Source organism: Cupressus sempervirens, chromosome 10, assembly GCF_028749045.1.
Source record: "Cupressus sempervirens isolate cs-2001-9-10 chromosome 10, ASM2874904v1, whole genome shotgun sequence".
Lineage (NCBI taxonomy): Eukaryota > Viridiplantae > Streptophyta > Pinopsida > Cupressales > Cupressaceae > Cupressus > Cupressus sempervirens.
Genome location: NC_143127.1, coordinates 535,426,732 through 535,452,845, shown reverse-complemented (window position 1 = coordinate 535,452,845; position 26,114 = coordinate 535,426,732). Strand labels below are relative to the sequence as shown.

Genomic DNA, 26,114 nt, shown 5'->3' with positions numbered 1-26,114 from the left:
CCATCATCAATTGCAGAGGCTCATTCACTGCAAGCATCCTCTCTAAAAAGTGAAGTAATTGGCATATCATTTTTCAACAAGTTAGAGAAACTCATTCTTTGAAAATGTTGTAAATTGAGCAAGTGAGGTGTGGTCAAGTTAACATTGAAACGTCTCTAGCTCCTGTCTCCATTTGTTTCACCCATTCTATTTTCCTCATGTCTTTCAATCCATTGTTCCATTGTTTGGATAAATTTGAGAAGTTTCATTAAGACAATATAACCATTGGACTCCAAGAACTACATTATTCGAAACCTAAGCCAATAACATAAAAATCGTCACAAATATTATGCTTCCGAAGAGGATGCTGAATTCATTGATCTTTTTCTTGGAAGAGAAGATAGACTCCTCAACTAATACAACATGAAGGCATCTAAACTCTTCAATTTGTAGGTCTCTTTTGACCAATAAGCCCTCATTAATGCAATTGTGAGTAGCTCTACCATCAAGAAGACAATGATTCTGTGTTCACATAAAACATTTTGGAACACCTTGGTGTGCTAGAAAGAGAATTAACTGTACCTCCTTTGGTATCATTATCTTTGTGGTCCAAGTGTTCATCTTGACCCTTTTTCAAATCTATTAGATCTATAGGTTCTTTATATGTAGAAACCAACTCAACATAATGTACCTTTCCCTTTACAAGGCATTTATGACCCAAATTCCAAAGTTTCCTGCATTGCAAACATAGTTTCCTCCTTTTGAGCTCTTTGTTTCTAGATGGAACATAGTTTCTTCCTTCTAGGATCTTTATTAGTTTCTGGCTCGCATGCTTCATTAAGAGTGAATGTGAGATTCTTCTCTATGAAAGGTTCTCCTATGCTCTTTTGTTTGAGAATTTTCTAGATTGATGTCATGTCCCTGTCTTGAAATAGGATTACGTAATAAAGGATAATAATTAAATCAAGATTTGAAAAGAACAAAATAAAAAATAAAATAATTTCTATAAAGTTAAACAAATGGTCAAAAGGCATGAATGAAAATGTTGTGTCTCCCATAAATGAGATTTATAAAAGGGAGAGGAGAACTTCATTTTAGGGGGAAAGGGAAGTAGAAGGAAGAGTGGAGCATACAATTTAATGAAGTACTAAGGGATAGGAAAGGGAAGAAAATGAGGTGACATTCAAAAGGTGAAGGGTTGTGACCTTTTTGAAAGGGTTCCGACTCTTTGTTAGGGTTGTGACTGTTTGAAAGGGTTGTAATTATGCCATGTTTAGACTTTTCAAAAGGGTTGTGACTCTTTGAAAGAGGAACAATTATGAAGGGTTATGACTTGTGCCAAAGGACATGATGAAGAGTTGTGACCTTGCCCTCACATGGGAAGATATATAGGAGAAGAAGGGTTAAATGAAACAGGTGAGAAAGGTGGAGAGGAGATCTAGAGCAGATTCAAATAGGAAGTGAAAGGGCAACAGTTGTCAAACAGATGTAACTTTTCATAGCCAAAGGGTATGACCGTTTCATTGTTATGGTAAATCGATCTTGTTATTAAATAGAGGAGATGAAAACCTTTTATATAGATTTACAAAGATGATGTTTCTAAAAGAAACAATTGTGAAGTAAAGATAATAATAGAAACTACAAAGACTAACTAAGATTACCATTAAAGAAACATGACAATATTCTAATAGCCTCCTTTAATGGTCATTGTCTAATTACTATGTTGTGGTCACCAATTCTTCAAAACTTTCTGCTGCTGTTCAGACGCTTCTTGGATTTGCAAAATGTTAATGACCAAGAAGCCATCCAAAAAAAAAAGAAACAAAGAAGGGTACCCCTTGTTTAGAATGTTTTGCAACAAGAGACTAGAACCTGCCATTGCTACTAAGCTTAGTCTTCCATTAACCTTCTTGTAGTGAGCAAAACATCTGACCATAAATCATTACAAAAATCCAACCTGATGTTGGATAACAAAGCTGTCCTTCCCTATAGCTAGAGACCTATTGAGAACTACTATCATGATTTTGAGGAAAAATTGGCAAACTCTTCAAACTTCGCAGATGAGCATGATGCCCCAAATAGATTGCAAAAAGCCACAACATTTCTATTAGAAAATTTGGAAAAACCCAACACAATTTTTGAGGTGAAAATTCATCAAAACTAGACAATAGAATGTGAGGCATGGATTAGAGAATACAAAGTTTTGTTATTGAGGAAAAATGGTAAAACCCAACAGATAATTTACGAGGAAAAAATTATGCAACCACTAGACAATTTTTGAGGAAACAATTGTAAATCAGCCAGATAATTTTTGAGGAAAAAATTATAAACCCAATAGATAATTTTTGAGGGAAAAATTATGAACTCATTAAAAAATTTTCAAGGAAAAATTTATGAAAACCCATTACATAATTTTTAAGGGAAAAAAATATGAAAACCCAATAGATAATTATTGAGGAGAAAATTATAAACCCAATAGGTAATTTTTGAGGAAAAAATTATAAACCCAATAGATAACTTTTAAGGAAAAAAATTATCAAAACCCAACAGGGAAACTTTCATTCGACAAAACACGATACTTTGTATGGTAGAACAACACATGCAAGCAATATGCAAGTACAACAACCTTCTATAATCATAGACTTTTGCTCAAATTAAGAAATTGCATGATCAAAACCCTCAACTAGGCTTGCGATTTTCAGCAAAAATCTTCGAAATCAAACCACAAATTTCATTAAATACATCTAACTTCTTTTATTTCAAAAAATCAAAGACGAATTTCGAGATCAAAAGAGACTCGTATTTTTCTTAAAAACTCACCAAATTTAAGGAAATCCCATGGACCTGCTCTTATACAATGCTATGGTAAATCGATAGTTTTATTGTTATTAAACAGAGGAGATGAAAAAGCCCCTTCTATAGATTTACAAAGACAATGTTTCTAGAGGAAACAATTGTGAATTAAAGACGATAATAGAAACTACCTAATAAATTAAAGACTAACTAAGATGACCATTAAAGAAATATTCTAATATTCTAATAGTCACATGGGCATCAATGAAAAAAGGATTCGACTCCCTACACTCTAAGGAGATATACAAGAGATGAACTTTATTGAAGCGCTGAATGAAACAGGGAAATCAAGTTGGAAAATAATATATTTTATTCTCAAAGACAAAAATGAAAGATGATGACTCAAATCTTATGAAAGTTAGTGACCCTTGCATTTGTAAATTATAAAGGGGAGATCGTTCCAAGCAAACATCGATACATCATTGCTAATCAATGTATCACAAAATCAAGCAATCTATGAATCAGCAAAGGTTGAATTCAAATAACCTATAAATTAGCAAATATCAATTCATTAAAGTGAATAATCAAGTGATCAAATCATCATCAATCAGTTCACATCTTGGAACCAGAAATAAGTCATCAAATGTTTATCAAATCAATCAACTCATCATTCAAACATCAATCATTTAAGTGTCACCTTATCATGCCCACATTCATTCATTCAATCATCGACAAAGATAAGTAAATGAAGATGAAATAATTCAGTCATAGCAGCAGTAAGAAAGAAATATTACATGGAAGAAGACCTGATATCTTAAGACTATTGGTTTGGTTATGAGTATCACTTTATATATATATATACATCAATTAATCATTGTCTTTATGATTAGTCTTGCTTGGTCTTTGTGCATATTATAGAAATATGAATTCTGCTAATTGATTTTATACATAGACTTCCTTACAAACATATTTGCACTTGTACATCAATATCTAATAGTCATTTTGTAATTATCTGAGTAGTGATAGATACACTTATGGTATAAGAACTTAATATAAAAGAAATGTATATAGATAAAAAGACGTTAAGTTCTTGATTTTTGAAAACAACCATGGTAAGGATAATGAAGTCTCTGTGGAGTCCCTATGGAGCCAAAGGGGGACAAGTGGACTGCCTTTGGGCTTAGGAAGGATGGATTCTTAGGGCACCATATGTTGAGTGATCCAAACATCCCTACCATGGTAAATAGGGTGTTCAATCATTTGAAGCTAAGTTACGAATGGTAAGATGAAGGAAAACTATGATGGGACTCTACACTAGGTAGCCTGCCCCATATGTCTAGCATGGGCCACATGAGGCTAAGGGGGATGGTATATCCATTGTTGGGCCTAGGGTAGGAGGTTATTAGGGCACCTCATCAAATTGCCCTAACTTAGCACTTTGATGGCTGGGTCACCTTAATGTTAATATTTTCTTTGTTGTTGAAGAAGTTTAGTTATGAAATATAATTATAAATAATGAACCCTAACTATGTTGTAGGGCTTCAATAAGAATGAAAAGTATCTCCTAAACCTTAACTATTTGACATAAGTTGTGATTTAGGGCAAAATTTGGGAATAGTACAAGTGGTATCCAAGCATGTTCCTGGAAAATAGTTTATGCAGCTTAGTCAACAAGCAAGTAGGACTGTAGAAATGAAAAAGAAGAGGGGTTATGACACCCTAGCATCCTCAAGAAATAGAAACAAATTAACAAATTGATCTCCACAGTAGAAATTGTGACATGTTGAATTGAAGCTATTCCATAGAACATTACATAGCTCTATATGCATCATGTGTGTTTATGCCAATATGGCGCATAAGATTGCCAAGTATAATTCTTACGTACTAAGATATAATTCACAATATTATCATCACATCCATTCTACTAATTAAGAACACTACACAATGGCAAAACATGTCTTTTATTGATTGTACCAATTGAGCTTACATGCCAGTACCAATGACCATCCAAAATTACCATGCCCCTTCTATTCCCACTGAGTACTACGTATAGCACTTGGATTGGTTACTAATTCCAACTGACGTGAAGTTTGGTACAAGACTTCTAATAACTACTCAATTAATTTATTACTAGTTTACTCTCTATATTATCTCCCCCCCCCCCCCCCCCCAAAAAAAAAGTCGTTTCCACACAACTAACAGGCTTAGGAAGAGGGATGAGAGGATGTCCTTGGCGCTAAAATTGAAACATCAATTGAAATTGGAGTGGCTGAAGTGCCGAAGTTGTAAGACGTGCCAATTTATTTTCTTGGTCGTGTGCTTGTTCTTGTGTCTTAACTACGACTTCCACTAGATGGATTGTGGTTTCGCTTGCAGTTGCCCAATCAGGATGAGTTGTAACTTGTTTCCTTTGTATCACCTTCCTGGTTGGTGCTTGTTGCTGCAAACAACCTTCCATCTGCCCATTCGTACGTTTTGCCGCACAACCTTGATCTATACGACCCTCTCCTGGGTGTCCCTCGGCACGGGCTTTCTTATGAGGCTTTGTGCGGGCTTCCCATGTATGAGGTCCTTGCGTATGACTTCCTTGGCGTGGTGCATATCACTGTCCTCCACTTTGTACGACCCTTCGTTTCTTTTTGTCGCGTATGTCAATTTTGGGGTCGTATGTTGTACTCCTTTGCTAGTTCCTTTCCTGCCGGCTATGGATTTCCCTCTTACCCTGTTAGTTGTGTTGTCAGTATGACCTTTCCTGCCATCTGAATGATCCACCCTACCATTTGTATGACCTTCTCTTGTGATTGTACAAACGGGTAGTGTTTGTGCACGTATGACCAATCTTATGCCTTTTGCCTTACGAGGATGCACACGTAAGGATTGGCTCTCTCTTGACGAGCATGTGATGTTTTCCGTACATATGGTTAGGACTTCCTTTTTTGTATGAGTATGTACGTGTACGGATTGGTTTCTCGTTAGCACCTTCTCACTTTACGATTTCTCCTTAGAATTTGTCATTTCCTCTTCTGCGTGTGGGCTATTATGTTCCTGTGTTTTACCTCTTTGTCTTTTTTGAATTTGTGGACCCATGTGTCATCAATCCTGGCCATCCCTTCTTTATACTCCTTGTACTCTCTTGAGTATGTGTTGCCATTCTTCTCCATTTCAGCTTTTTCAAGTACATTGCAACTTGGTTGGAACATTTTGTATTCTTCCATCTACTAGGGGAACAATCCTTAAAGAGAGTTTGTCTCGTTCTCCAAACAACTACCAAGTCTTAGGATTCCTTCGTCATCTGGTTCCATCTCTTCGTTGTTACCGTACTCTTCTCCTTTGGATTTTGAATTAGATGTCAAGTCCTAGCTTACTATCTGGCTCCGTAGATCAATAGTATACCTTTTTCTTGCGTTCTCAACGGAGAGTGTTTTTCTTCTAGCTATTATTTGCTTTAGCAGTTATTAAACATTCTCTGCTAACCAAGGCGTCGTACCCTTTCTTTTCTAGGGTGATGACTACAAAATCCAGGAAGAATTGTTGTGTTTCTACTGTCACCTTTTGGTCCATGAGTGTAACTAGTGGTTTTATGCCATGTTGGTCTACACCCACCAGATGGAATGTGGGTGGCCAGAGTGTGGGTTTTCCAAGGGCCCTCCATGTCTCTTTCGGGAGTACGATCACTCTTGATCTTCCATCCACTATGGTATTTGTTAGTTTGTGTCCCATTATTTCAATCTCTACTAGAGTAGGGGTCCTTTCTATTCCCACAGTGAAAAGTGTTGGTTCTGGCATTGGTTGATCTTTTCGTGGTTCTTCCTTGCCATCTTCCTCCTCTGGTCTAGTACTTCCTTGTTTAGTGTTATTTTCTCCTATCCTAGAGATTGCTACCCTTAATTGTGACAATGTATCCAGTAAGTCGACTACTCTTATTGGTACGGTAGCCTGGATTATCTGTCTTATTATATTGGTTCCTTCTCCATTTGGGGGTTTGGGTACGAGGTTTTTTTTGCTTGGAGTCGAGTAACCGCCATTGTTTGTTCTTCCGAATTTGTTACTTCTAACATGTTTACCGCCTTCCCTTTGGGACAGCCCACATCTTCATGATTCCCATGCCTACACTAAATACCCAACTTATTTCTGCCATTTTGGTATTCTCGCACAAAGTGTCCCCATTCGTTGCATCTTCGACATTATATTACCCAACAACCTTTTGCATCATGCTGGATGAGGTTGTACAGTGTGTTATTGTTATTGTTGCCTCCTCATTTGTTGCTCCGATATCTCCCAGGAGAGGCATTAGAATTTGTGTTCCTTGGTGGGTTGTAGGAGGTGTAGATTGTTCTCCAATCAAGAGAACATGGGCTCTTCTTTCTTTCAAATTGTACGAGCATTCTTTAAGGGAATGTCTCGCCACCTGACAGGTGTCGCATAACAATTTTTTTGGACAGTTGATCTTTGTGTGTCCTTCGCTTCAACACTCTGTACACCATACTTCATTGCCTCCCTTGGTTTCTTTTTCTCCTCTCATTTCTTTCATCATCCGCACATGTCTTTGCAGAGTGCTTGAATTGTTTTTGATTCCTCTTCACTTTCTTCCTCGCTGCTAGCATCGCTAGCTCTCTTGTTACTCCTATTTGCTTTATCTTCGCTTTCTATGTCCATAGCTCTATCGCAGGCCCTTTTATAGGTCGATGGAGGTACTACATTCATTTTCCTATGGATGGAGGGGTTTATTCCTTCTATGAACCATCTTTTTTGGAGTTTGTCTGTCGGTTTATTTTCAAGTTTCCCTATGAGTTCTTTTAATCTCCAGTGGTATACCCAAACACTTCCATTCTTCCTTTATCAGGTGTTATATATTTCTGTTACCACCTTGTTGTTGTCTCTTAATTACTTGAATTCTGCTTCAAAGGCTTTCTATAAGGCATGCCATGCTACCTTCTCTTCATCTGCAAGGTTTGTGTACGAGTCGATTGTGACTCCTCAGAGAGTGGCACGAAATGCTTTTAACCAATGGTCTTTGTCATCTTGTCCTCGCACCTCCCAGATGGTCACACGTCTTGCAGTGCCTTATAGGGTCTTTTGATCCCTCGCCTTTAAATTTAGGAAGTTTTTGTTTATTTGGTGTGTTCAACATTTTTCTTTTATTGATTTGCTGTAAACCCTCTCCTTTACCAGGAATGTGCAAGACTTCCCCACTCCCTCGCTCATCTCTTCCTCCACTAGGAATATGTAAGGCTTCTCTCATGCTCCTCGCCTCCTCCTTGATGGAAGTCCTGTCCTCCGCCTTGTTGGAAATCCTCTCCTTTGCCATCTTGATGGAAATCCTTTCCTCCTCTGCCTTGATGGAAATGGAATTCCCACCTTTTCGGGGTTTCTCATTCGGTTTGCCCTATGGTTGGCTTCTCTGAGATGGTGAACCTTTCTATTCCCCTTACTGTACTTTCCAACAAGTCCGCTACTTCTCCTTGAAGACTTCGTTCTCGTCTCTGCTGAGGGCGTGCTCATTATGTTCTGATCCTTTTTGTACTTGTTGCACATGATCATGTAGTCTTCGCCTCCTTTCCACTTGTTGTGCAAAGAATACTCGCCTCACTTCCTCCATGTCTTCCAGGTGGGTTTTCTTCTTGCATCTCCTATCTTTATTGGGGAGGAGGACCATTAATTAGTCGTTCCTTCTGTGATTCTTTCTCCCAATTTCTCTATTGGGGGTTTGTTTTGCGGTTGCTTGTGTCCCTAGACTCCTCTCTGTGAGTCCTTTGATGGAAACATTGCAGTGTCTATTGCCTTCTTTGTTCTGTTAGGCTGGCTTCTCTTTGCGCCTCCACTTCTACTAGCCTTCATGCGAGCAGCCTTGGAAGACTCTTGAGGAGATTGTACATGGGCTCGTTTACTGTGAGTTTGGTACGTACCGTGCCGGTGGGAAGAGCCCTCTGCTCTGCCTCCCGCTACATGTACTTGACTATTGATATGTCCCACGCGTGCACGAGGTCCTTTGTCAATTGATCCTCCCTCATCACTTCCTCTTCCTCAATGTTATTATTAATTATCACTGTCTGTTGGTTGAAGGGTCAGCCCATTATGTTTCCATCTTCCTCTTGCCTTCTTGACCTTGGGTACGTTCATAGGAAACAAAGCCAGAAATGTTTATGCAAATATGGCACAAAAGATTGCCAAGTACAATTCTTACGTACTAAGATATAATTCACAATACTATCATCACATGCATTCTACTAATTAGGAATAATACCCAGAATGGCAAAATATGTCTTTTATTGATTGTACCAATTGAGTATACATACTAGTACCAATGAGCATCCAAAATTACCTTGCCCTTTCTATTCCCACTGAGTACTACATATAGCGCTCGAATTGGTTACTAATACCAACCAACGCAACATTTGGTACAAGACTTTTTCTAATAACTACTTAATTAATTTATTATGAATTTTCCCTCTACAATGTTTTTAACTTTTTATGTATACACTCCATATTTGGTTCATAATTTATGTGTTTCTCTAAGAAAGCATCCTAGTTTATGATTGCTTGAGGACAAACAATCTTGGGTAGAGTGGACTATCACATCCCCTTCTTAAAAGATGATTAGATAATAAACGATAATAATTACATTAAGATTATTGAAAGAATAAAATTAAAAGAATTAAAATTTATTTAAGTTAAACAAATGGTCAAAAGGCATGAATGGTAAAGTTGTGTCTCCCTCAAATGAGATGTATATAAGAGAGAGGAGAGATCTTCATTTGAGGGGGAAAGGGAAGGAGGAAGAAAGCTTGAAGCGTAGGAATTAAATAAGTATTAAGCGAAAGGAAAGGGGAGAAAATAAGTAAGTAGGTGAAGGGTTGTGACTTTGTTGGTTCCCAAAACAACAGATTGGAAATCCAAGAGCTTGCCAATTCTCTAATAAGATTCCACAATCAGTTCTGGCCAACAAACAGGAATACTTCTTGATTCCCCTGCATTGTAGGCTCCGCTACACTTAGGCGGGTAGACTTTCACCTCGAACCTGACCGCCCTGTTCAAGGCTTTTATAGAGCGAATTTAAACTTTACGAGTTCTCCGGTTGGCAAGGTTCTCGAACTCGATGAAAATGAAATTAAATGCTGAGTGCTTAAAATGGTTGAATGCTGAATGTTTGAATTGATTAAATGTTTTGGATATGGTTCTTAACAATTGGTTTGATGCTTGTAAGAAGGAAGATTTAGATTTCTGACTTTGAATATAGATCGAATAACTACAATTCAATGACTTTAAAAGACCAGTGCCTTTGCTTATTCGGGCAATAGAGTCAACCACAATGAAGATTTTCATGTACAACTTTATAAAGCTCTATGCACTTAGAATTTAATAATCAAGATGCGACGGATCAAGTATATATACACAATTTTAAATTAGTCCAGATTGAACTTTAACTCCTATGGTAGGGAGACAAACTCGACATAGATACGAAAACAATTCAATATTTCACTATATCTATGATGATCGAGTTTAAAATGCCATAAATGACCCTATCCACTTATCTGACATTTCAATTGTTTACAGAGTTTTAAAAATGATTATTAAGGACATGGAACATTTCTGCAATCCTAAATGATGCAGTTTCATTTAATCTTTATATCATAGCTCCTGCAATCTCAGACACAAGAATCACTGCTGTAATCTTCATTTGTCAACATAGCATTTATGACTTTAGGACCCAAAACACAATAATCTTTCATGCTGTTCATAGGCTTCTTACTCCCCCATATCAATATATCTTTCCTTAACTGGATTCAGATCTGAGATTGAATTGCTCTACATATATAGGATTCATCAGTCTTTTCTGAGTGGGTGATTCTTCACAGCTATTGCTACTTTCTGATTATGCTTATACAATATTCATTTTCTGTCTGCCTATGGAAAAGTCCACTTGAATTTGTTGAAATGATTGGATTAAAATCAAATGATAAACTGAACTACCATATTAATTAACTGTAATGTAAGAGATGCTGGGCACATAAGTCCATGCTGACTAGGTTGTTGATTGTGTATATATATTGTCCACTCCTTCAAATTTTTGTCCTGTCTGCGTCCTATTTTAATCCTCAAGTCATTCTGTTTATTACCATCCTGATTTTGTTGCTTGTTGGTAATCTTGCATAAGATCAAACCGAACCATGCATGGATTCCTTACAACTCCCACTTCTTATTTGTCTTTAATAACAATGCAGCAATGTTCTTGTTCATACATTCTTACTAAACTCAAATGACATTACTTCATTAAATCTCCAACATTACTTCTCAAATGGAGTCCCTAATTTGCAAAATTAAGGGCTCCATCTGATTTTTCAAAAGGGTTGTGTGAAATACCCCCCTTGAATATTTGCTCCAAATTTTACCAAACACACCAACAAAATTTAAACAAATTATTTGCATGCAAACTGATTTCTATTCATCAAACATTTTATCTTGAAAAACATATAATATCTGAAATAGAGATGAATATTGCCATCAAAATAGTTAAGTCATTGCAATTATGTCTTCCAAATAGACATGAAATATCTCTATTCGCAATTTTGGCAGCTGTGAACTCTGTCACAAATCAACGTCCAAGTCGAATTTGGTTTCCATCCAATTGACTAAATTGCCAAGGATTTCCATCCCAGTAATTCTGAACTGAAAGCCTACAGCTTCCAAATTTTCCAAGAGAACAATAGCCAAACATAAACCAAGCATATATCGAGCATGCACAAAATGAGCCTCCCTTCTTTTAAGGCCCACTGCAGTGGCTCTTTGTTAATTTTCTAACTTCACCATTAAAGCCATTGTAATACTTTGTTAAATAGTTATATTAAGTCATTACTAAATTTATTATATTTTAACAACTTAATTCAAATATTTAATTAATTTCTAATATCCAAATAAAGGGGACATTACAGTCCCCTCCCTTCCCAAAGATTGCTTATCCTCAACCAATTAGAGTTTGGATGGCAATACCAAGATCCCATGTTAACCTCAAAAACACTGCACCACCAATCTGCTGTGCCACTTTGAAAATAACAGCACTATGCCTCGAGGTGTGAAGAAACTCATCACAATCCATAGGAAATAGAACACCAATCTTGACAACACCTGGATGCCAAACCAATATATCCATCTGACCATGAGAGTAGAAATAGATGCCTTCCACTATGATTATACAATCTTCATGTATCATCTATCTGAATAAGTAATACACGCAAATGATGCCAAAAGCTACTCCAATATGGTCGTAGATCAACTCATAAAGCCACCAAATGCTGCTTCTATGACTTAAGCTAGCAATAAGAATGATGTCAAAGGTGTCACCGTACCCATGCACAGGGAAGATTTCCATCTCATGTGCAATATCTAATGCGTAGTCATGTCTTTGCAAACTCTCATGTAGCTCACTAGCTGTTGTAGACCATCCTAAATCTGAAAGTGCAATGGATGCCCAAGTAGGACAACCACTACCAACTGAAGTTTCTATGAAATTGAAATCCCCCCAACCATAGTTGAAAAACTCAGATTTTGCAATAACTTGGCGGACCCCAAAAAATTGAAAAACTCGGATTCGCTTACATGTGCCCACCGCGGAAATGGTCTCTTGCTGAACGAGGATGCCACAGACAAAATGTTGCAATTTTTTATTCTCACGCAATTTGGTGATTTTTTGAGGAAATAACCGCTCCGTGAAAATCATTATATCGCTGCCGATTTGTTTGGCGACAAAATTGCCCAGCGATTTGGTCTGTGATATATCGCGAGATCTGCGATATTTCACAGAGTTTTTCAATGATGCCCCCAACCATTAAATTAATGACTGCCATCTCATATAAAATTGGGGACAAACCTGAAAGTGAATTGTAGAATCTTTCATCACCTGTGGAAAACAACTGTCCAGTGTCTAGTTCGCTAGAAGTGTCATTGACAAAATCTACTTCTCCAATGAATTGATCACCATCAAGTGAAATTTTATAATCAGTAAAACCCTCATCATCCTGATGTGAAAAAGTTGTTACCTCATGATGATAAATAGAAAAATGTCTGCTGTTACAAAAAACAGAATTGCTAATACTTTTGTATCATGTCTTCAACCCTTTCAAGCACCTCTTCCCTGAAAATTTATGGCCCATACTTGCACTTTGGGTACCAACACTTGTAGACCCATCTTCATTAGATTTTGCTTGTGTAAAGGCTGCAAGCTCATGTGAACGAGTAAGTGAACTTCTGCTGCCCCAAATCAGAATTTTTGGCTCCTTGTCTATCACCAAATCTTAACTTTTTGCATGTCCTTCCCAAGTGGTTCAAGGTGGTGATGTTTTAGATGAATCTTCTTCGAAGGATGTCACAATGCTGCAAGGTATTTCCCGGTGGAGCTCTTCACTCCTTTCATCTACATTTTGAGTCTCCTTAGTATGTAAAGTACTGGAATCATTATGCCACATTTCCTCCTTAAGAGTCTATCAATTCCTTCTACTATTCGTTTGATTTCCATCTTCCTTGTATCAGCTTTGTTCCCTGGTTGTCGTTATAATGGACAGCTGATTCTCTAATTTTAATAGGGAAAAATGAGCCATGCTTAACTGGTAACAAAGATTATCAATCTCACTTTCCTTGTCTTAAGCAAACTCGTTAGCAAGATCCCTATCCATTAATAGCTGCAAGTAGTTTAGTTTCATCATTTCAAATGCTTCTTTGATTGTTTTCAATTGAGTACTAGTAACACCACATGCAATTCTTTTTTCCCTTTCATCAATTTGAGTTTTCCAAATAAGATCTTCAATATATTTGTGAGATTCATCTACCTTTGTTAATAATACTTGTACAACCTTCTCCTTTGTGACCAATAATCCGTCCTCCAAATCATGGAATGCCAAGGGCCTTTTTTCAATTTCATCTAGGACACATGAGCTATGACACATTTTTTATATTTTGATTTTCTGAACTGTAAGAACACTATCTTCATCACTCTTGGTTAACTTTCTAGATGATGTCATGCACTCTTCATGTAGCACTTTAGCAATCGATCCTTCCTTTATGTTATCAATCTTAGCTGATTGAAACCCATTAGCCTTTGCTTTCATCATGTCTAGTAAGAGATTTATTCAAAGCTGTAGTTTTAACTTCCTCCTCATGAGCCATGGCGCTGCTTTCATCTGCAACTTTTCCCCACCACTTGGCTGCAATGTATCTTCTTACTTAATAATTCCACAAATGTGTTCAGGTGTTCAGTCCCTCTGATACGTGAAACAAATCTGGTCTTTCCTCGTTGTTCTTACCCTTTTTGGAACATCTTGCTTGTGAGCCCATTGAGATTATATCATCTTCAGTCATCTGTTCCTTGAATCTTTCAATTTTATGCTCAACCAATCTTTTGGAGAATTATAAGCAATACGTGATACATCCTGTTCCTTCCTCCAAGTAGCCAATAAATTTGATTGCAACCGCTTGTAAATATCATCATTGTCATTTAAGGTTAAGGACATAATGGTTTACATACAAGTCCTCCCATTGTCTGGTTAATGTCTCCTGATTTTAGTTAAAAAACACTGGAACATTTGTAGAATCAATTTATCATAGTTGACATCCAACATAAGGATAAGTGGTCTGGTTCTTGCTGTAATATCTAAAATCTCAGCTCTCTTGCTAAGAGTAGGGGCTTTGACATTATGTAACCCATGTAGACTCTCCACAATCAGTTGGAGGACTTTCTTCAGCATGCCATCATTATAGTGGGCTGTAGTATTTGTTATTCTTATGATTTCACGGTGACAAGAAGCAACTATACGTCTCTCCTCTTCACAAGGATGTTCCAATAACCTATGCTGAACCAGAGCAAGCACTAAAGGTTGCAGAGCCCAATTCAGAAGCCTCCAATCTGAGTGGTCTACTCTGGAAAAATATGAGTCAATTCCTCCATCTTAGATAGAATAACCATCAAGAAACTTCAGGGACTTAAATTGTAATCCAATCACATAAAGCCAATTTTGTACTTTTTCTTTCAGTAAATCCCTTAGCTGATCACCATTAAACGTATCATTGACTCAGTTTTCTGATCTGCCATTGTCTTCATTTTGTCTGATGCACACTTCCACAGGTTGCAATAAACCACCCCAAAATTTGTCCCAATTTTTAACCTCTCAATGGAAAAATTCAAATAAACGAATGCCTAGCGTACTGTTCCTCTGCAAGTTTAGCTGTTATTAAGACGTTTATACTGAACCCTTATCTTGCAAGAAGAGTCATAAGAATTGTGAACTAAATTTCAGGAAGAATGATAATCTTCTGCAGTTAAAAAAAAATCTATCTCCAAATAAAAATAGAAATATCTCATTGATGCTCTGTCCTGTTACAATTTGGATAACTTTTTGGAATCAAGTGCTCAGAGACAACTTTTTCTATGGTCTTCATACTGTTGTAGGAACCCATTTTAGTCTGCACATAGAGCTTGTATTATGTTCTGATCAGCAGGGGATATGTGCAGTTAAGAATGGACTTTTCATTAATTATAATCTTGTTATACTCTTACAGGCTTCCTAGATGTTTGGGTAGTCCTGAAAGCTGAGAAGGTCTGTAATTTGATATTTAATCACCGGTTCAGCTGTATGCTCACCCAGTTACCCAAACTGCAGTCTCATTCCTTTTCAAACAGTCACTTCCACACCAAGTAAGTTGTTCAGGATCTGGCTACAAGTTTTATCATTCAGATATAATTTTCAAACCCAAGAAATTTTTCCTATAAAGTCACTGCCTTTTAAGAGCCTTATGTCCTATTATGGGGCATACACTTTACATTCAAAACCCTCACAACACTTAATACACATTTAGTGGGTCTACACCTGTTATGTTTACCAAACGAGCAACTGGCTCTTGAACTCAATTTCTATATATTCTTTCACACAATATAAACCCATGACTCTCTTATGGAATAAGTGTATCCTCAAGAGGACTCTCAAAACCTCTAGCTTCCTTTCAATCCTTCTCATCCTATAAACCCATGACTTCCTTTATGGAATAAGTCTAACCTAAAGAATAATATGTAGGTGCACAAAAGTAGTGATGACTTACATAGCAAATATACTAAGCAGTCTCCTCCTCTGAAACAAATCTAGATTTCCTTCTTTCGAAATGTGCAACATGGCTAGCTTATTTTTTTAAAGCTTTAAAAGATGCTTATTGAGCTGCAATTATACCCGTAGGCACACAAAAGAAATGATAACTTTGTGAAGCTGCTAAGCAATCTTATCCTTCGGAGCAAATCTAGATTTCCTGCTTCCAAATAAACCACAAAATCTCATTAGACATGATTAGGCATAAAGTTTTAAAAAGCTTCAGAACATGTTAATCACCACTAATCACACTGCACAAATTATTTAGCCAAGAAATCTCTTCTTGTTTAACCTATCCGACTTGTAGAAGGAAGCATGAACACATAGGCAATAGACTCAAAAAGTACAGAAAGAGAAGTGCCCACATTGTAACCACCACAAGCAAGAGTAAAGCCTACAATTTTGTAGAGGCTACCTAAAATAAGAATTTAGGCTCTTAAGACCAAATAACACTGATCTTTTAATCCATTTTCTGAAGGAACAGACGATATATCGATTAAAATTAAGACCCCAAAAAACAAGACAAGAGCGAGAACTTGCCATTATTTATTAGAAATTTAAAATAAATGAAACCCTTAATCCATCTAATATTGACCCATATCTTAGCATCAGGATCCATCTGATGCGTGAAGGGAAATGCTGACAAACAGCCTTAGGAGATGAATATTTTAATCTTTGAAAAGTTGATATGTTCTTACTTAGATGACGCCAAGTAGGCAAATAACCGTAACAGAGAATATCTGAGGTTGTATTCATTAATTTAACAAACCATCCCCTTGTTGAGGAACTGCTAATGGCAGTCAAAGATATTTCTTGCAGGCAACATTTGATTAAAGTAATGTAAAATCCGTTGATAATGGACACCATCTCAAGAGAACACATCATCATCAACCGATTGTAGAACCATTTGACAGATCCCTAGGACCTCTAATTAGAACCAAAGATGCTTGAGCTTATTGGCTTAATTGATAATGTGTCAGAAAAACCATCATCTGGATGCACACTTTTGTAATCATTCATCTTTAGAAACACCAATCGTGATACTGTATCTAATAAGTACTCTACAAGGCTCATCACCTTAAAAGGATATTTGGAACAAATTTATAGCCAAAGATACCCCAATGCTTTTACGTTGCTTAAGATAAAGGCATCTTATATAGCTTGGTTTACAATATATATTTCAGGCAATGATATGTCTCTTGATCACAAAAACCTTTAATCAATTAATGCAACTTCTTCACCCCTAGGGCTACTAAACAGCTAACATGAAGTATTGTAATTAGATTTGGAAGAAATGGCCTTTTGGAAAACTTCTTTTCTTTGATCAATAGAGATTAAATGCACCTGCCACTGACCCACTTTACTCAATAACTTATCAAGTATCTATGACCATGTCTTTGAAAGAGGGAGCTAAATTGAAGGAAATCTCTATGGACCTTGCAATCTTATCAGGCTTAGGTCAGGACTGACCCAAATCAGGAATCATATCATGACACACATCATTCTGTCCAACAAGGTAAAACAGTAAACTTGTTGATTGAAAGCTTAGAGCTAGAGGGAAAACGTTAATTACGAAACCATCAATTCAAGTCCATAAAACTATTCATCTTCACCCCAAGAAACAAAGGAGTATTATCAAATATTTGTTGCTCAATCAGAGTACAGTTGTTAGGCAAACTTATCCCTTTAACAAGAGGCCCAAGAAATAGTATGAATTTTGAAAAGGTAATGATGAAAGTTTGCTGCAGTCACACTCAAAGAGGGGACTATAGTGCACTCCTCATTAATAGGCTCCTTCCTAGCGTGATGCACTATGGGACTACACTTTTTCTATTAATGAAAGAATATTTAGTTGCTCACAAGACACAACTTTTGCTTAATTTTTTGCAAAAAGTATTGTAAAATAAGTGAGTTAATTGTTAGGGAAATTCCAAACTTAAGTGTGTTTTGGACTAGTATTAGGAAGGTCGAGTAAGAAATTCTTGGTGTTTCATGCCTTTAAGCATCACCTAGATGCAGTTGAATGCCAAGTGGACCATTCATATTGATGATAGATGTGTTCTTGTGAGCCACTACTCATAAAGTATGAGTTAATGTAGATTGGCTTGAGATTACGTACCTGAATATAAAATCATCAGATAGTTTGATGCAGTGGAAACACCACTTGTACATGAGCTTTTAATCTGTTGTGATTTAACAAACCTGTAATAGATTTTAACAACTTAGGTTGAGTTTTTGTATTGGGTGAAGGGTGAAGGGCATCTTTTTGAAATTAACTACATAAGAACTCGGGTTTATTGACAAAAGTGACCTAGTCTGCAGCTCGGTTTACACCCATAGGTTAGATTATCCTTTCTGATTCATGTTTACATTGTTTAGTGCAATGTATGTATCATTTTATTTATCTTCTTATCTTTATATGGAAAGCAATGGTTCACTTAAGCTAGTAATATAATGTAACGGGCTGTGTGGAAGACTACATTTAAAACTAAAAACTTGGTGTTGGTGTATATAAATAAGAAACATATCTAAATACAAATCTCAATTCTATATCAATTTAAAAAATCTAGTGCTACTACAAGATACTATAATGGATTATCTTTCTTTCCGATTTGAATCAATTGTTAAAGCTTCTGTTCACCTTTTAGCTCTAATAAGAAAATTTACAACACATGATAACTGGTAAACTATCATGCAAAAATGAGAAAAATGCATGTGCATAATTTATTTTATTAGATTCATTCACTTATACTAACTAGTTGTTAGCACTTGAAAAACAGCAAATTGATATAAGATATTTGAGAAGCTTATAGAGGAAGTACCTGATTATCAAGGGACATTTCTCTAAGATGTATAGAGATGCTAAGAAATGTTGTTTAGGAACACCTCTAAATGTGCCTATTAGATGGGTTTCTATTTTTAATATGCGAGATAAGTACCAGGTATTACTGGGCAACTCCAGTTTTTAGTCAAGTAACTTACTGTTTTCTCACATTCCAAGTTATAATGTTTTTGCATTTATTTTTATCGTGCAAAATATATCTGATTATCATTCGGCCAGCATGGTATTTGGAAGAATGTTATCATTTATTTTATTGGGCATTGCCCAATATATCAAGCCTAATAAGCAATATTGCTAGTTATAAATGCAATCATGTTTTTTTCTGAGAATGATACTATATTTTGCAGATTTGTGGAGATATTCACGGCCAATTTTATGATATGAAAGAGCTATTCAAAGTCGGGGGGGATTGTCCTCAGACCAATTACTTATTCCTTGGTGATTTTGTTGATAGAGGCTTTTACTCTGTGGAAACTTTTTTGCTGCTGCTTGCGCTGAAGGTATTTTAAATGTTTTCTTTTTAATGTAACAGCCTTGTCATCATGGTTGTTTTTCATTTTGTACTGAAATTAGTTATCAAATACTTACCTTCATTTATAAGTGTCAGTATTAATATGTTTAAAGTACAGTAACTTTTAATGATATGGTTGGTTGGAGAAACCGACCAAATTCCACATGAAATGTCAGGAGACATTTGGCTCAACATAATGATTTATGTAAGCATATTTTTGTTCATGACAAAGCCTGGGTGAAGTTTTCCTTAAGGTGTTCTTTCGTAAACTTGAACTGCAGTCTTAAGATTTATAAAATATCCACTCTCAAATGCGTCTCATGTCCATTACACACCAATATTTTTTTATGTACACTAGGGTTCTGAGCAGCCTTATGCAATAAATGAAGATTTACAATATTTATAAAATTAGCATAAATCCACTTTAACATTGATCTCACATGTTACATGTTTCAAGTAGTATATAAAATTTTAGAGGTTTGAATGATTATGGTAAACTTCAAGAAATATTATCTGGTTGGCACCTTGAAATCTTTTGAAAACCTATCTGCATATATCAGCTCTTTATTAAAATAGGGTTGGCAACTTAAATCTTGTTGATATTAGAATATTGTAATGTTTCTTTTATGGTCATTTTATTTAGTCTTTATTTTATTAGGTAGTTTTTTTTTCTAGATAAGGAACTTTCATCTCCTTTGTTTAATACAACAGAGATTTACCATAACATGGTATTAGAGCAAGTCGATAAGATTTTATAAAATTTGGTGAAATTTTAAGAAGAATTTGAGCCTCTTCTGATCTAGATTGTTTTTTCCAAAAAAGTGTTTTTCAATTTTAGAAAAAACAAAACATTGGAGCTATTTTATGAAATTTCTGTGGTTCATCTTCAAAGACTTTTGCTGAAAATTGTAAGCCTGGTCAATGTTTTTGATTGTGCAATATTTTGGTTTGAGCAGAAGTCTCTGATTTACGAGAGTTGCATGTTGCTTGCTTGTGCTTTTTGTGAGTTGCATGTTGCTTGCATATGCTGTTTATTACATGAAGTCTTGTGTTTTGCCACATGGAGGTTTCTCTGATGGGTTTTCCTGATTTTTTTCCTTCAAAAACAATTCTGATGGGTTTTTGTAATTTTTGCCATAAAAAGTTTGTTATGGGTTTTTATAATGTTTTCCTTTTTAGTTTTTTATTAGGTTTTCATAATTGTTTCCCTTCAAAATTATTTGGTGGTTTTTTTAAATATATCCCTTGAATATTTATTGTGGGATTAATTTTTTTCTCAAAAATAAAGGGTTTGCTTCTGTTAGGGAGGGCTCTCTAGTTTCTAAAAAGGTTTTACCATTTTTTCCTTTAAAACGATGTTTTGTATGTTGATCCGTGTCTTGGATTTTGCACCAACTATTTGTTTGGTATTTTGATTTATCCATAAAAAATCATTTCTGAATTTCATAATTCACAAATTTGCATGGGGCTCCTTTGTGGGCTGTTTACCATAATCTTGGGTTTGGCAATTTTTTCTCAAAAATAGTGACATTTTGCAGTCTGTTCCAGGGCATTGTGCTCCCTGCAAAAAATTGGAGAGTTTGCCAATTTTTCCTCAAAATCATGGCAGCTGTTCTTGGCATGTCTCTAGCTACAGGGAGGAAAACTCTATTATCCAACATCAGGTTGGATGTGTTGTGGTGATTTCTGGTCAAAATTTTTGCAGATTTTGGGAGGGTTAGTGGCAAACTCATCTCAGTGGCAGAGTCAGTGGCAAGCTCTTATCTCCTGTGAGCATTCTTAAAAAGGGCGCAACCTTCTTTGTTTATTCTGTATAGATGTAGTCTACTCTTGGTCATTGACATTTTGCATATCTAGGGAGGTCTAAGCAACAACATAATGTTTTGAAGAATTTATGACCACAAGACTTGTACAGTGTTTTGCAAGTTAGTTAGACGGTGGTCAATAAGAGAGGGTAGTAGAATATTGTTATGTTTCTTTAATGGTCATCTTAGTTTTTAGTTTATTGGGTAGTTTCTATTTTTTCATCTTTTACTCATGATCGTGTCTGTTAGAAACATTTTCTTTGTAAGTTTGTATAAGGAGCTTTCATTTCCTCTGTTTATATAACATCAATTTACAATAATAGTTGATACTTCTCGATGTATATTGGGTCTAGCTAAATTGTGGACTTGTTTCAGTTCACCTACATTGATAGGTTGTGGATAATAATATATTTGCTTTCATTCTTTGATTTGTAAAATAGCTCTTGCATAAAATACTCATATTTTGCATTTGTTTTCTTTGATGACATGGACCTTATCTTCGCAAACTATTTGTAGAAAAGCTAGTAGACAAAGGATTCTTAGTCAGTTGAAGCATTATGGTTTCACAACAAGATAACTACATGATATATGATAGAATTGGTCAGTAGAAGTATGTAATGTCCCCATATTAGGAGATCCTAAATTTTGCCCTAGATTATAGTTTCTATATAGAAGCAATTAGGGTTTTATGTTACCTTTTTGCTTTGATTGAAATCCTGCAAGCAAGTTAGAAATATTATCATTTATAATTAGACGTTCTTGAGTTAGAAATAAACATATATCTTCACTCTTTTCTTTCATGTCATTAGCTAGAAGTAATCATTGTCAAATGTGCCCCCCCGCCCCCCCTCCCCCCAAGAGATGAATCCATCATCCTCCAAGTTCCCCTGCCAAATATGGTGACATTCACACTATGGAGAGGATAACCACTTGCAAAAACAAATTACACAAAACTTCATGTTGATTACAACGTTTGACATCAAAGAGTATTCTAGATGGAGGATACAATATACAAGTTCTCCATAGAGAAAATTTATATTTATATCAATATACTTCATGTGCAAATCTTCCACACAAATGACCCCTATTGCAATCTGCATTGTTGCACTTGCCCAATGACAAGAAAAGGGAACACAATTTGTTACCTTGTGCTAATCTCTTGGACTCATGATGACAGGCAAACAATTTGTTGGCAATTTGGGCTTAAAAATGAGGAACAAAAGAAGGTATAACTCTCAATTTTCCCATATAAACCCAATGCCTACATTAGCTAATAATATGCATTTTTGTTGGAACCAATGGACCATTCTATACAGTACAAAATACTAACTAAAGATATTTTAAGCATCTGAATTCCCCATTGCTCAACTATTGCAAAGTACAATTTTACATCTAAAAAATAGACATCCACAAGAAACAAATCCACTTTAGACTATTTAGCACATCAAATTAAGTCTTATACAGAATAAGGCTTTAGTTATCAAGCTTTGTTGCAAAAATTGTTTGTAGGCATACAAATTTGTGTTTTCTGTTTACCATAATGGGGTAAATGTAGATTTATTGCATTAGAGACTAGAATATGACACAACATAAGATAGTATTGTATTCATATAAGAACACACAATAACGATTACAACCATAATGCCGATCCACAGTTCAATAGGATGATATACATATATATTTCCAAGGGGCGACTCAACCGTTGTACAACCTTTCGAGTACTAACTAATCCTGTCGGCTTTGTTATACTTTTGTTGATAACATCATCCCCCCAAAAAGAAGAGTCATCTATGAACGACAAAATAGAGACCACTAAGTACATCAAAACAGGTGCGTCCTTGGTTGCACGGATGTAGTAGCCTACAATTGTGCTTGTAACTCATGCACCTGTTGGGTCCGTGTCTTTGAATTTGCCTCAGCTTGCATCTAAATCTCTAAAGCTGTCTCCATCATCTTTGCTATATTCTCGAGCTCCAACTCTTTTGCTTTTGACTCCTTCTGTAGCCGTCTCTTTTCTTGCTTCGCTTTTCAAGCTGAGATAAGATTGTTGTCCTCTCTGATTCCTTTTCCTGTTGAACTGCCTCCAACTGGGCAATGACTGCTGCCCGTTTTGACTCCCAAGTTGAATGCTATGTAGCCAAACTTGCTTCTACTACCAGTAATCGGGTAGCTGTCTCCTCCTGAGCTCTCTTTGTTGCTACCTGATTTGCCTGACTTCTCCGTAGAGCATAGTAGGTGTCTCGATACACTTGCCCTATCTCTCAGGTAAGGTTCTCTACTCAACTCTCTACTACTGGCTCTCTAACAATCCACTTCTGTCGCATCTCCGAAGTCTCTGTATTAGGCCACACCTGTGCCTCAAAGCATACTGTAAAGGCAACCGGGCAAACCGAATCGCATAAAGGATAGAACATGCTCTATCTCCTGCACAACTGTCTCTAGTGCACATGCTTGCGTAGAAATCACCACTTGGCGACCTCGAGTCACCATATCAGCCAAGTATGCCTCTACATCGATAATCTTGATGTGAGCAAGCTGCTCCTGTGTGCGCATCATTGTTTCAACTGCCTCTAACATCATCTTGATAGTGCTATCTATCGGAGGTGGAGGTGGTAGCTCATCTGTAACGATGGGGTGACTCGCCTCCTCCTGCGGAACTATAGGGTCCACCTCCTAGGGCACTTTCCTCATAGGAGAGAATACTGGATACCTGCGCTACTGGCCTGATGTTAAATCTCTGACTCAAATAAGCACTCAAGTCTTGTGTTGTACTTGCCCTACTAGTATCCTAACTAATTGGCTTGGCCAATAATGCAACATCTACGGTGACCACAACGTCAGAACCAACTACATCCAATCGAATCTGTGGTGCCCTCAGACTCTCAAGTGCCTCCTCCTGAGCAGGTATCTCCATCACCCCCTTATGTGTCTCCTTCACCTCTTTTGGTAAGGCTATAGGTGGCGATGTATGAGACTTTGTTCGTGATGTAACTACTGCCTTCGGAACGACTATAGGCTTCAGGATCCCTGCGAGTACTGGTTGGGGTGCTACTGTAAAGGGAGTCATAACTATGGGTTGCCTAAACCGTTCGAAGCCAGGAATGTGCGCACCAACAGGGGCCAAATGAGATGTCGTGGAGAGGGCAAGTTGTGGAAATAGTAGCGATGTCGCGGTAATTACTTCGACCTCCTCGTCATCCTCCATTTGCTTGCTATCCTCTTCCTCCTCATTCTTCTCACTGGTATCTTCAGATGACGTGTCCTGCTTGCCGCTATCTGTTTTCCCGTGCTCTGATCCTGCGTCTAACTCCTATCTAATTCGTTTTTTGCCAACTTGACCTTCTGCTCGCTTGGTGTGTCTAAATGCTTCCATTGCATAATGGGGGGCTCACCTGGAGCGAGTGGGCCAGGCTTGACCTCCAGCCTGTCAATGGGGATCATTCGTGTTGTAGCATCAAGGAAGAGTCCAATGGCAAATTAGGGCATATAAAATGTCTTGTGCTGCAGCATCGTGAATTCGTGCATGCGTTTTGCAAGTATTGTTGCCCAATTGTTCACCTTCCCGTTCATGATTTTGTTCATCATCGCTACCTGTGGGAAAGAAATATTTGACGCGCGGCTTGATCCTGTGAGTCTGCTCTTAACCATGCCTATCAGGAAGCTCCACTCTCCCTCCCGAATGTTGGATTTTTTCAATCCTCTGCCTTTAGAAGTTTCCATCAACGCTTCTTTCTTTGTCTAAGATAGTTTGCCGCACACCAGCTCTATCAAACAAGCCTTTATCTCCCGACTTAATTTCTTGGGTTTTCCATCAAATCTTCTTGCCTCCCTGTGCATGTCTGGGTATGCCAAATACCCTCGTAAAGTTTGCTGCCCTGAAAGATTACCATGTCCCATCCCAAATAGGAAAATGAGCTTGTTCTAGAAAACCTATCATAAGTGTCTATCATAGTTCGTAAAAAACCTTTGTACTCCCAAATGCAGAAGACCGACATTCGGATTGCCCATTCCACCTGTGCCTTCCTTATACTTAGTTTTTACCAAGTGATCATCTGAGGTATCTTGCACTCCAAACCATTCAGACCTTCAAAGGGTATGTTTTGAGGCATGAGATGCACTATTGCAGCCGTCTGTGCTTGCGGTTTGACCTTTTCGCCCAAGCTCGTACCTCCTACAACATAGACTCCTGATGGTAATGTTTGCACATTCTAGAACAACTTTCCAGGGTCTTTTCCCAACCGACTGCGTGATCACTCTTCTCATTTACAAGGAATGGTTAAGCGAAACCGTTAGGGTTCAAGACTACCGTGCTAGATCACAACCTTGAACTGCAATGTTCCTTTAGTCTGTACGACTCCTTTCCATGCCAAGTCGGTATAGTGCTTGGGTCCAGAGGAAATCAACTCCTTCCGCTTCACTAATGGAACACCTTGAATACTTAAGCTTGAGTTCAAATAGCAACTGTGTGCGATGATCTCCGTGGCCACCTGCGTGAGTGTATGGTTTGTACGAACTTGGGTTTCCTTAAAATACTATACGACACATGTAGATGGTGAGTGGTGTTCCTCCAATGACTGTTCGTACAGTCCGTATGACCCACTAGAACTTTCCACAATGTGCTGTAATACTGTACTATCATTTAGAATAGCTGACCATTGTGGCTTTATAATGCCGTACGGCTTGCACTGCATTTTCCCAAAGATGGACGATGTTTGTTTGCGGGTCGAAGTCCATACAACGTGCGTGTTTGAGAGGATATTCTTCCTTGTTCGATGTTCAACATCTGCAATTAATGTTTTGCCGCTAGGATGAATTGCTTTTTATGGGTAATGGTCATCAACAGTCCTTCATTCCATGGTCGTTATCTTCAACTTTTTACTCTATCTAATAAAATCCTCTATGGGTTATCAAGTGTGCCTAATACTTTGATACATATAATACTGAAGTCATGTCTTATAAAGAACGCCCACTTATATGCTACGAGACAAGTTGCCTGCCTTGTTGGTTCATACTCTGTTAATATATATTTTCCCATATGTATGTTTTATATTTTCTTCGTG

At 37.1% G+C, this 26,114-nt stretch overlaps 1 protein-coding gene across 1 annotated transcript in view; it reads left to right on the top strand.

Annotated features, from left to right (window-relative positions):
* The window catches only part of LOC149535008 (serine/threonine-protein phosphatase PP-X isozyme 2), a 65,032-nt gene that overhangs the window by 5,407 nt on the left and 33,511 nt on the right, over positions 1–26,114 (top strand). Inside the window, exon 2 of the mRNA XM_089807702.1 lies at positions 19,086–19,238. Coding sequence (XP_089663828.1) covers positions 19,086–19,238 — 153 coding nt within the window. The remainder of the gene's footprint in view (positions 1–19,085; positions 19,239–26,114) is intronic.